The 11,756-nt window shown below is 39.6% G+C and overlaps 1 protein-coding gene across 1 annotated transcript in view; it reads left to right on the top strand.

Annotated features, from left to right (window-relative positions):
* The window catches only part of LOC120944316, a 55,460-nt gene extending 44,112 nt beyond the window's left edge, over positions 1 to 11,348 (top strand). The window contains exons 5-6 of the mRNA XM_040358355.1: positions 10,558 to 10,665; positions 11,190 to 11,348. Of these exons, the coding sequence (XP_040214289.1) occupies positions 10,558 to 10,665; positions 11,190 to 11,304 (223 nt within the window). The 3' untranslated portion in view covers positions 11,305 to 11,348. The remainder of the gene's footprint in view (positions 1 to 10,557; positions 10,666 to 11,189) is intronic.
* The last annotated feature ends 408 nt before the right edge of the window (positions 11,349 to 11,756 follow it).

Genomic DNA, 11,756 nt, shown 5'->3' on the forward strand with positions numbered 1-11,756 from the left:
GGGCTGGTTTTCTGGTAGTCACAACAGTAGGCCAAGCTTGTGTTCTTACAGCTGCTTGCAGTCTCCATTGGTAGAGACAGACTGACAACACAGAATTACAATTACAATACATAGTACTGTGCCTGCCCAAGGACCTCAATGGCAGGGTCACTTAATATTGTTTTACTGAAAGGCTCAGTCTTAAAAAAATATAAATTTAAAAAAGCTATACTTTACTTTTTAAATTACTTTAACATGTGAAAACATATACGAGACTGTAGTGTGTGAGCTTATATTTACTTTCATTTTTTTTTAATCTAATGTAAATTTCAAAACAATTTTGAAATAAAATGTAGCAGTTTTGTATTGTTATTAGTCTCTAAAACAATGGAATTGTATGAATTGTGTATTTGCAAACAGGGAATAGATAACTGAGGCAGGGGTCCTTTCACATTCAATGTAATTAGGGGAGCAGTTCATGTAAAACTGCATTGCATGGGATAGCTTTCCAGTTTGCACCCAAATTATCAGTACAATGCAGATGCATATGTTTTCTCAAATGCGCACATATGAGGGAATCACAAGAGGAATGCTAATTTACATTAATTTTAAGTAAAAGCATCATAGTTTAATGACTGCTAATATTGTGCTTTTATTATATGTTCAAAATAAATTCAAGTTTAAATGGATTTTCAACAAAATAATGCATGGAGACATGGAGAGATAGGTGAGTTTGATGTAATATTAAATAATAATTAAATTGAGTTTTCAGTTTATGGTGCCCAGATACAGTTCAGCTCTGCTTTAAACATTGTTTTCCAGCCAGAAGGCATCTGACTGGAGAGTAGATGTTTGGCAGGTCTAGGGTAGCCTCCAGATATTTCAGGATTGCTTTCCAATACTTCTCCACCTGGGGACACTGCCATACCATATGGAAGAAGTCTCCCACTGCTGTATGACACCAAGGGCAGTCCGGTGACTCTCGTCTACCCATTTTATGCAGGCGCTGGGGGGTGTAATATATCCTATGAAGATAGTTAAACTGTAGCAGTTTGTCTCTGGCTGAGATCATCGATTGCACCAGTGTAGACATGACCTTAGACCATGATTCTTCTGTGAGGGACGGTATATTTGAATGGTCCTCATCAGCTATTAATTTAACCATACTCGAAGGGGAGAGTGCCACCACCCCTCCTCCATACTGAGCCGTTGCTGCATGATGCAGCTGGAGGTATCGGAAAAAGAATGTATTTAGTATTCCATATTCAATCTTCAAATCTATAAAAGATCTAAAGATCCCATCCCGGAATAATTAATGAGCGTATTTGACACCATAGGTTTCCCAGCATGCCCCATCTGGAACCTTAGCTATCTCACTAAGTTGAGGGTTGTGCCATAGGGGAGACTGCTAGACTAGTGCCTTTCACTTTAATGTTACACACGTGAAAGATTTTATATGAGAGTTTTAAAATACCTGCTCCCTGCTCTGGATATGGGCCATTTCCGTATAGTATGTTAATCAGTGCTTCATACGATTGAACCTGTGCCATCCGCTTGGCAACTGAGGCAATATTCAGTTGTGGAAAGCCCCACCAATGAACATGTGTCAACTGGGATGCCAAGTAGTAACAGTGTAGGTTCAGTAATGCTAGACCACCCGCTCGTATTGGTAAAAATAATGTTTCCAAGGACACCTTAGCTGGCTTAGGTCCCCAAAGAAAGGAAGAGAGTTGTGCTGCTTTTCTGACCAGGTATTGGTACCTGGCAAAGTGCTCAAGCCATTAATACCCGGCATGTAGAATTTTCAGAAATGGCAGCTGGATTTGTTTCTCACCACAAGTTTCCTTTAGCCCAGAGGCCAACAATGAAGTAGGTATAGCATAGGGGAGGGGGGTTGCAGGCATGTTGGTTACCCCCATTGACAAGGTCCAATAGCGACGAAACGCGTCTGGGAAGGATCACGCAGTGACGTCGCCACGACAAGGAGTAGGGCTCCTGTATGCCGGCTGGCAAATTTACTGTTATGCAGATTTTAAACGCTCGTTTGTGAGTATATTTTACCCTTTTTTTAAATAAAAGTGTATGTCACAGAGTCACGCTATGTGTGCCTCTTTTCTCATTTACATTTAAACGGTGGAGCTGAGTACATCACGCTCAGGGGATGGAGGGCTTCCTGGTGGAAACATCCGAGGATTAAAGGCCTAGGCTGGGTTATAGCCATCTGCCCTAACCACTTGCCTTCTGGTAAGCGGCTTTCCTTTTTCCGGTGGAGGGTCACTTCATGCATATGTGTCACTGGGTGGTGTGGAACGTAGGAGTTGCCATTGCAAGGATTGTATCCGAATAACCTGTGACCGTATAAGTGCCATCTGATCAACTACGGACCAAATTACATCTTTATTGATTGTGACTTAATAGACTGTTTGTGGCGCGGCTTTTCTTTTGTCCATGTTGGTTAGAGCAAGAGGGTATTGGGTCTGGGTGACCCTTCCTATGGCCATGGTGTATGGGATGACAGCAAGAGGGGTATTGTGCAAGCATTGAGTAGAGCGGGGTGTGCACTGACTTAGAGAGAGAGGGTGTACAGGTATCATGGTAAAGAGGTAAGGAGCAGCCATGAATGTAGTGAGAATGGTGGGGGTGTGCAGGTGCAGTGTTAAGAGGGGAGTGCTTTGTGCAGATATCAGGTGAGAAATTGGCCTACAGGTTGGGGGTGTTAAGGGTGGCACAGATGAGTTTGGAAGGGTGAAAGAAGACATGCACAGGCACACTTCTGAGAGGAGAGGTAAAGGTGCAGTTGTTATTGGTAGGTGGTGAGAGGAAGGGTGATTGATGGAGAGCAAGCAGGTGTAGGTGGGGGAGGTGTCACTTATGCAGGCATAGAGTGATAAGTACTATGCTTTCCTCTACCTCCCTCTCTCTCAGTACTACTGCCTTCCTCTCAATCTTTTATATCTTCCCTCTTTTTCTCTACTCTTGCCCCAGCTCTTCTCACTACTTTTGCCTCTGCCTTTTACTCTACTCCTTTCTGGCTCTGCCTTTTCTGATTCCTTCCTCTAGCTGCCTTCTTCTATCTGTACTACCTTCTCTCTCTATACTCCTGTTTTCTCCACTTTCTTGTAGCCGCCTCCATTACTGAACTCCTTACTGTCTCCTTAGTTCCACTTCTACCTCCATCTCTCACTGGTTCTGTTTCCACATATGTGGCAAATAGTAAACATTGGGAGCATGAGATGGAGTTTTACTCTCATGCTCTTGAAAGTTTGCCAGGCAATTACGTCACTAGGCAATTTTCAAGGGCTCCTGGGATAATGGCCTCATGTATCTCATGTCCTTGCGCATCCCCTAGTGACAAAATATCGCATTATTTCCAGACCGGAAAATACGCGCACGGGAGGACCGGGATGTCATGCTGACGTCGCATTGGCAACCTGTTAGGAAGAAAGAGAGTGTCGCTCAGTGGCTTCACTGCACATGCTTGGGATCGGGAGGTGCATGCTGGGTAGCCAACTGCACCGATTCCAGGAAATACAGAGGAGCGGGCTTCAGATGCCCATATCCTTGATGGCCACTGCCTGCTTTCGAGATCAAGTAAGAAATTACATATTTACAAGTAACAAGTATGAGGACTCTTATTCTAATATCCAAATGATATAGTACAAGTACTAGGAATCACAGGGGTGCTTTTATCATAAAATTGCTTAGGAGATTTTAAATATGTAATAAACGTATTTATTTTAATTGATGAATGACAAAACCTTTTGCATAAGGTATGGGTTAATGCAGCTCCATGTACCAGGGTCCTAGTTACATTATGGTATGGTAAAGGTACAGAGGGCTTCAAAATCCGGGACTTAAATTTCAATCTAAAAGCTTAACTATGGAATCTGAAAATTTAAGCTAATTGTTTACCATACAGAGCTACTTCAGATTCAATTTGCTCCAGTTTTATTAAATGTATCCAATAGATTTACCAGTGTCTTAAAGTGTATTTAAATCCAAAAACAAAATGTAAGTGGCTGTGTAAGTTTTCTATTTTCAGGCTTTTTTTCACCTCATGATTCTGCCAGGAATACATTTCTTGTCATAAGGTCACAACACTCACTCACTGTACTGTATCTAAGGAAGTAGTGCTGTTATCCTAGGACAGTAAGTGTGTCAGGATTATCTTCCACTCTTTGTCTCTAACACATAGGGAAACATTTAAAAAAAATTAGTTGCATATTTAACTGACTAAAAGGGAGGAAAAGGGAGAGTTTGTTGTTAAGGTTTACATACATTTTAAGGTATCACATAACTATACCATTATATAAGAATTATATGTATTACTAACAAGTATTTAGCTATTTAGGTTTTCTCTATTCAGTGCTTGTAACCTTACTCTAAAGCTTTTAACCTTATTAGATATGATGGATTACATTTGCTCTTTAATGAGCAGTGGTGTCTGTGGGTACTCCCACAAAGGATTATTTGACAGATGTGCTTACATCTGTTATGGTTTATAAGGTAATTAAGAAGCTGAGAGTATTCATTTACATTGTGAAACTCATTGGGGAACATTGCTGTATTACACTTCAGATTGTGTGTGGGTATATACATCTATGACAAAGCCAGAAGGGCAATTTGTTTACAAAGCGTGGTGGAATTTTTAAATTACAATTATTAGAAAGACTTGTTTTGTATTTTTTGTTTCAAGGGCCAAATTAACAATGTACAAAACTCAAGGCTTGGTAAACTGAGATAAACATGTAAAAGTCTATGAATGTGTTACTAATCACCTTTGCATTATTAAAGAAAAATATACTAATTCAGGCACACTTACATTTTTCTATATAGAGGACCAATGTGTTCCATTGCTCTTTACAGAGTCAGCTATGCTTAATAAACTATTCTTAATATTATCTTACTCCTCTTTAGTTTATTTTCCAAGATCCATACAAAATAAAAAAGGATAAATACTCATATGCTACAGTCAGTCCAAACATGACCCAATTATTCTACCAGCATTGCTTACCACATATAGTAGATTTAAGTACATAAAAATCAACAAAGTTAAGCAACTTTGTAGTGTGAAGGTCTATATAAACATTCCCCTCAACTTATTCACTATCAGGTAGCCCTTTAAACTACTGTTAGTTAACTACTCAGTTGTTGATAAATATTTGTTCAAATGACAAATCAAAAACTATGTGTGTTCAGCAGTGGCACCCATATGGGGTGCGTCGCCCCCCTATCCCTTGCACCTAGCCACTAATCTACATGCAGGGTGCCGGACGCATGGATTCCAGTGTTTTTTTTTTTTTTTTAGAAGCACATGATTCAAATTGGGGCTCTAATTGGCTTAAAAAAAGGGTGTGCTTGGGGTGCAGCACTCTGCCCCCCGAGCCCACCCAGTTGTATGACAATAGCGAATATCGAAATATAATATCCCCTTTCCTTTCCAAATAGTGAATTAATATTCCCAATTGTCATCCTGATTCTCCTACCGGCCAATCAGGAATCGGGTCCTGAGACCTGTGACCCAATTAGTCAAGAGGAGAAGCAATCCTATTGGCCACCAAAGAGGAGAAGAGATGAGACACAGGAGAAGCTGCCATGAAGCCCAGGAGTAGAAGATGCAGGGTGAAGCCCCACCAATGGCCATGTGTCAACTGGGATGCCAAGTAGTAACATTGTAGGTTCAGTAATGCCAGACCACCCGCCCGTATTGGTAATAATAATGTTTCCAAGGACACCCTAGGTGGCTTAGGTTCCCAAAGAAAGGAAGAGAGTTAGGCTGCTTTTCTGACCAGGTATTGGTACCTGGCAAAGTGCTCAAGCCAGTAAAACCAGGCATGTAGAATTTTCAGAAATGGCAGCTGGATTTGTTTCTCACCACAATTGTCCTTTAGCCCAGAGGCCAACAATGAAGTAGGTATAGCATAGGGGAGGGGGGTTGCAGGCATGTTGGTTAGAGCAAGAGGGTATTGGGTCTGGGTGACCCTTCCTATGGCCATGGGGTATGCTATGACAGCAAGAGGGGAATTGTGCAAGCATTGAGTAGAGGGGGATGTGCACTGGCTTAGAGAGAGAGGGTGTACAGGTATCATGGTAGAGAGGTAAGGAGCAGCCATGAATGTAGTGAGAGTGGTGGGGGTGTACAGGTGCAGTGTTAAGAGGGGAGTGCTTTGTGCAGGTATCAGGTGAGAAATTGGCCTACAGGTTGGGGGTGTTAATGGTGGCACAGATGAGTTTGGGAGGGTGAAAGAAGACATGCACAGGCACACTTCTGAGAGGAGAGGTAAAGGTGCAGTTGTTATTGGTAGGTGGTGAGAGGAAGGGTGATTGATGGAGAGCAAGCAGGTGTAGGTGGGGGAGGTGTCACTTATGCAGGCATAGAGTGATAGGTACTATGCTTTCCTCTACCTCCCTCTCTCTCATTACTACTGCCTTCCTCTCAATCTTTTATATCTTCCCTCTTTCTCTTTACTCTTGCCCCAACTGTTCTCACTACTTCTGCCTCTGCCTTTCACTCTACTTCTTTCTGGCTCTTCCTCTTCTGCTTCCTTCCTCTAGCTGCCTTCTTCTATTTGTACTACCTTCTCTCTCTATACTCCTGTTTTCTCCACTTTCTTATAGCTGCCTCCATTAATGAACTCCTTACTGTCTCCTTAGTTTCACTTCTACCTCCATCTCTCACTGGTTCTGTTTCCACATATGTGGCAAATAGTAAACATTGGGAGCATGAGATGGAGTTTTACTCTCATGCTCTTGAAAGTTTGCCAGAAATATGGGAGTGAAAATAATATTTTTCACCCAAAATCCCAGGTGTTAAAGCAGAGTTCCACCCGTTTTTTGAAAGTACAATTATGTACATGCTCATCATAAATGTAAAAAATCCCCTAGTGACAAAATATCACGTTATTTCCAGACCGGAAATTACGCGCACAGGAGGACCGGAATGTCATGATTGACAGGTTGCTATAGCTATAGCAACGGAGCGGGAACTTCCGCTGACGTCGCATTGGCAACCTGTCAGGAAGAGAGAGAGTTTCGCTCAGTGGCTTCACTACACAGGCGCGGGATCGGGAGGTGCATGCTGGGTAGCCAACTGCACCGATTCCAGGAAATACAGAGGAGCGGGCTTCAGATGCCCATATCCTTGATGGCTACTGCCTGCTTTCGAGATCAAGTAAGAAATTACATATTTACAAGTAACAAGTATGAGGACTCTTATTCTAATATCCAAATGATATAGTACAAGTACTAGGAATCACAGGGGTGCTTTTATCAAAAAATTGCTTAGGAGATTTTAAATATGCAATAAACGTATTTATTTTAATTGATGAATGACACAACCTTTTGCATAAGGTATGGGTTAATGCAGCTCCATGTACCAGGGTCCTAGTTACATGATGGTATGGTAAGGGTACAGAGGGCTTCAAAATCCAGGGACTTAAATTTCAATCTAAAAGCTTAACTATGGAATCTGAAAATTTAAGCTAATTGTTTACCATACAGAGCTACTTCAGATTCACTTTGCTCCAGTTTTATTAAATGTATCCAATAGATTTACCAGTGTCTTAAAGTGTATTAAGATAAAACACCTTTTTCCACGATTCAGCAAAGTACATGAGAGCAGTGGCTCTCCCAGGTGTCTCTCTGCTCATTGGCTCACACAGCAGCAGTAGTTTTTGGCATAATTGAAACAGGTGGCTAACATGTTATGTATATATATATATTATGTCAGTAAACTGTAAGGGAATCCCTGTAAAAAGCAAAATTAATGTACACAGAGATCATAGTCTGATATTCCACAATACTTTGTAGAGTATACAAATGAGTGCTATTCACACTATGCTGTAAGACAGTAAAGCTAATCACTGTGCCCCCATGGTCATCATAATTTTTTTATTTTTCAATCAAAAGCTGTAAAACACAGCAAATGATGATATACAAAACCAAATGAATGCTAAAAGGCGCATTTATTAAAAAAACGAAAAAAAACATAACTCTTTTTTTTTAAAATGACATGTCATGTTAAAATAAAACCCCTGGGCCTAGAAGCCCTAGAATGAAGTGTTTAGGACATAGGAGCAAAGGTGCTGCTGGCACTGGTGGCTGACTAAGCAACAACGGGCAACCTTAGATAAAAGTAGGATACCAGCTGGACCAATGCTTGCCATATATGTCCACTATAGGGATGATCTCTGTTCTGGCATTCGTCCGAACATTAGATTATAGCCCATTTGGCTGGAGTTGAACATCATATATAAAAGTGGGTTTTCTCTTGCTAATATGCAGTATATGACAGCTTCCTTCTTTTTCTGTTAATGACTGTTAAGGAAGCAACACCCCCCACCATGTTAAGGGCATGTGGCCCGGTATGGTTAAGCAAAGCATGCTTACCTTTGCTTTATTTTTTTCCCTTGATTTCTGCTTGTGGTTTCCCTTTAAACACCCTCTCAATCTATACAAGAGCTAAAGGGCTTGCTATAAATTATGAAGGGGGGATACCCATGCCATTTTTTTGTGTTGGGGTCCCCCAATAACATCAATATCAGACCTCCATCTAGACTACGGGTCTGGTGTAGATAAATGGAATCTCCGACTGCTCTATTTACAAACAGAATGAAGCAAGAAGGAGCTGCCATTTTTTCCGGTAATTTAAACACACTTTTTTCTTTGTAAATGTCAGTTTTACAGTGGTAGGTTGTACACATTGCACAGATGCGCCACTTCCCAGTGTCGGGACCTCAACTCAGCATGTTCTTTAAAATAATTTTTCATTATTAAATTTTACTTTAAGTATTATTAAAATCGCTGCTCCCCACCAAACAGATATTTTAGAATTTTGTTTGGCTTCTCCAGGGCAGTGCCGAGTCCCCATGCTATGTATTTGTATATTGTAAAAATATATGTATATTACTTATTTTTAACATTTGCATCTCTTTGACTTCAAATGAGGTTCATGTTTGGCACCTTAACCCAGTTACATTCAGATAATCACTAGTGCAAATATTGCACTAGATGATGGTCCACTCATCTAGATGGTCAACTCCCAGAGTTGTCAAGTCACATAACTTCTTTATTTAGAAATTGGAATCAAGCAAGCAGCTTACTAACTGACTGCCAATATGTAAAATCAAGTGACTGTCAGCCAAAGCTCTCATACATTTTGCACCTACAAGTGTTTAATCATAAATGTCAGATCCTCCAATCCCAGAAGACGCCTTTTTTGGGGAAACGCATACGCGTGACATCATTGTGGCCGGCTTGGATGGGTGATACCACTTCTGGTTCGTTTGCACTGCTTGTTTTTTTCCCCTCAATGTAACTGTATTTCTGTGACTTTACAATATATTGTTTAAGCTTATTTACGCTATGAGGCTTCTCCCTATTTCACATATGTTATATTGATGAGTGGATTCCATTTTTTTCATGGCATGGGGACATACTGTTGATGGGATCAATTCAGAGTTGATTGCCACATTTAAAGGAACAACGCACCATTTTATATTTGTATTGTTTTATCCCACATCCAGTTTTTGGGTTGCAGGAGTTTCACATGGGCTTAGCACAAATTATTTTTTGTTTTGAATAAATATCAGTGACTCTTGTCAATTCTTTTGATGGTCCATCATCTATAGAAATAGAACAGAAAAGTATGTTTTACTGTGAATCTGTGCAACTAATACTGGAACTAACACTGTAGATCTAGATGCACATTTAGCCATTATGGCATTATAAATTATTTCTATAGCTCTGTCATTTGTCAATTGAATAGCAGTGGTAGAATATATATTTATATGGCACCCATGACACCCCTCTTCTCTATATAACCTGATTTTCAGTGAAAATAATGAAATTCAATTAAGATGATTAACATTTAACTACAATAAAAAATGTAACATCATTATTTTAAGTGGAGAAGTGTTCCTTACAATGATGCTAAGTGTAGTGTCTTATTACACTGTTCGTCAGTATATGCCCCCCTTATTTTGGAGATCAGTGAAAGAAGTGCCCCCCTACAGTGATGGTAGTGAAAGATATACATTGGTGTCTAGCAAGAAAAAAAAATGCTCCCTTACCTTGGTGGTTAGCAGAAGGAAAAATGTCCTACATTGGTGGTTAGCAGGAGTAGAAATTCCCTCCTACATTGATAGTCATAGCAAGAAAGAATGCACCCTTACATTGGTGGTCAGTGGAGGAATGCCTTCTTACATGAGTAGTCACTAGAAAGAATTCCTAATTTCTTTGGTGGTCAGTGGGCATGGTGTCCATCAAATTGATAGGGAGTGGGAAGAAGAATGTCCTCATACATTGGTGGATATTGGAAAGACCATTACAGATCTGGAGAATGAGAGGAAATGTTGCACTAGCCCCATTATGTTGGCTCCTTCGATCAAACCCAATGCCAGACCTATTCAGGCCATATACTGAGTATCGGAAACAAGAACCTAATTAGTCATATGAGAGGTATGATAAAAAAAAAAAAACATACCATTAATTATATTCATGTTCGAAATGAACATTGCATCTTTTATGGTCAATAGCTAATTTATAACATTTAATTAATAAACCTTAATTTCATTATAGGAGAGTTGTAATAGTCAAGAGTTGTGAGCAAGACAGTGAAGCCGGTGAAACAATCAATGTGGAATCCAATGACAATACAGTAATAGGAGTAGAAGGAACAATTAGTGGGTAAGTAGTTAACAACATACCACATTTTGTTGTTTACATTTTTTGCTCACAAATTAAATGCACTTTCACTCAGCAGCACTTTACAATTTCTCTACCTGTTTCCTTCTATTTTTTCACTCTCCTATTGCAATTCTTACCATTTTGTTTCTTAAAAGCTCTAGATAACAGTAAAAAAGTAAAACAAATATGTTTATCAAATATAGCTCTATCCATTTCTTCTACTGGTGAATGTCAATTATGTGCTACTTTCTGCAACAATGATTGTGATTTAGCCTCTTTGACCCCTGTAATTTGAGGTTGTTTCCGTTCTCTAATGTGTTTTCTCAACTATTTTTCACTTATACCTCTCCATGTGGCCTTACCATATATTTGTCCTCCAGAGTCATGGTTTAAAGGATACATATACATTGAATTAACTTTATTTTATGAAAATATCACTTTTGCCTTAATCTGTGTAAACCCAACAATTATATTGTGCATTTTATTATTTACAGAAACAGTAAATAAATGTTTTTTTGTTGTAGAACACCTAGTCAAAATGCAGGGGACAGCAGCAGACCCAGTGAGCATCAGGAAGATCATCAACAAAGAGGGGACATGCCAGGCAGGATGCCAGACAATAAATCTACAACCGTTTAAAAAAAAATATAGCAATTTTATGATTAACCATACAAAACACAATACATCTTGTTGCACTCCTTTTTTTTTAATTGTTAATTTATGTCCACTTGCATTCATTTAGAATTGTAATTTTCCCTGTGTCTATATGATAGAGTTAAACTGAATGTATTTTTTTGTTGTTGTTTTGGATAGAATATGGAAGGGTTACAACACCTGTTGGTCTATTTCCCTTTGGGGAGATTTTTCTTCACTTCCTGTCCCAGATTGTCATAGTCCACAGGGAAAACTTGCATCTCAATTAACCTGAATTATGTAATTCTTCAGATATGTTCACACTTATTCATGCCAAGTATTGAGCTGGCTTATTTAGCCAGCATAGAGACATACACTAGTGTGAAAACATTTTAGGCAGGTGTGAAAAAATGCTGTAAGGTACACTTGCACACAGTTTTTGAAGGAACTCGGCAAGT

The sequence above is a fragment of the Rana temporaria genome, chromosome 1 (genome assembly GCF_905171775.1).
Source record: "Rana temporaria chromosome 1, aRanTem1.1, whole genome shotgun sequence".
In the NCBI taxonomy this organism is placed as follows: Eukaryota; Metazoa; Chordata; class Amphibia; order Anura; family Ranidae; genus Rana; species Rana temporaria.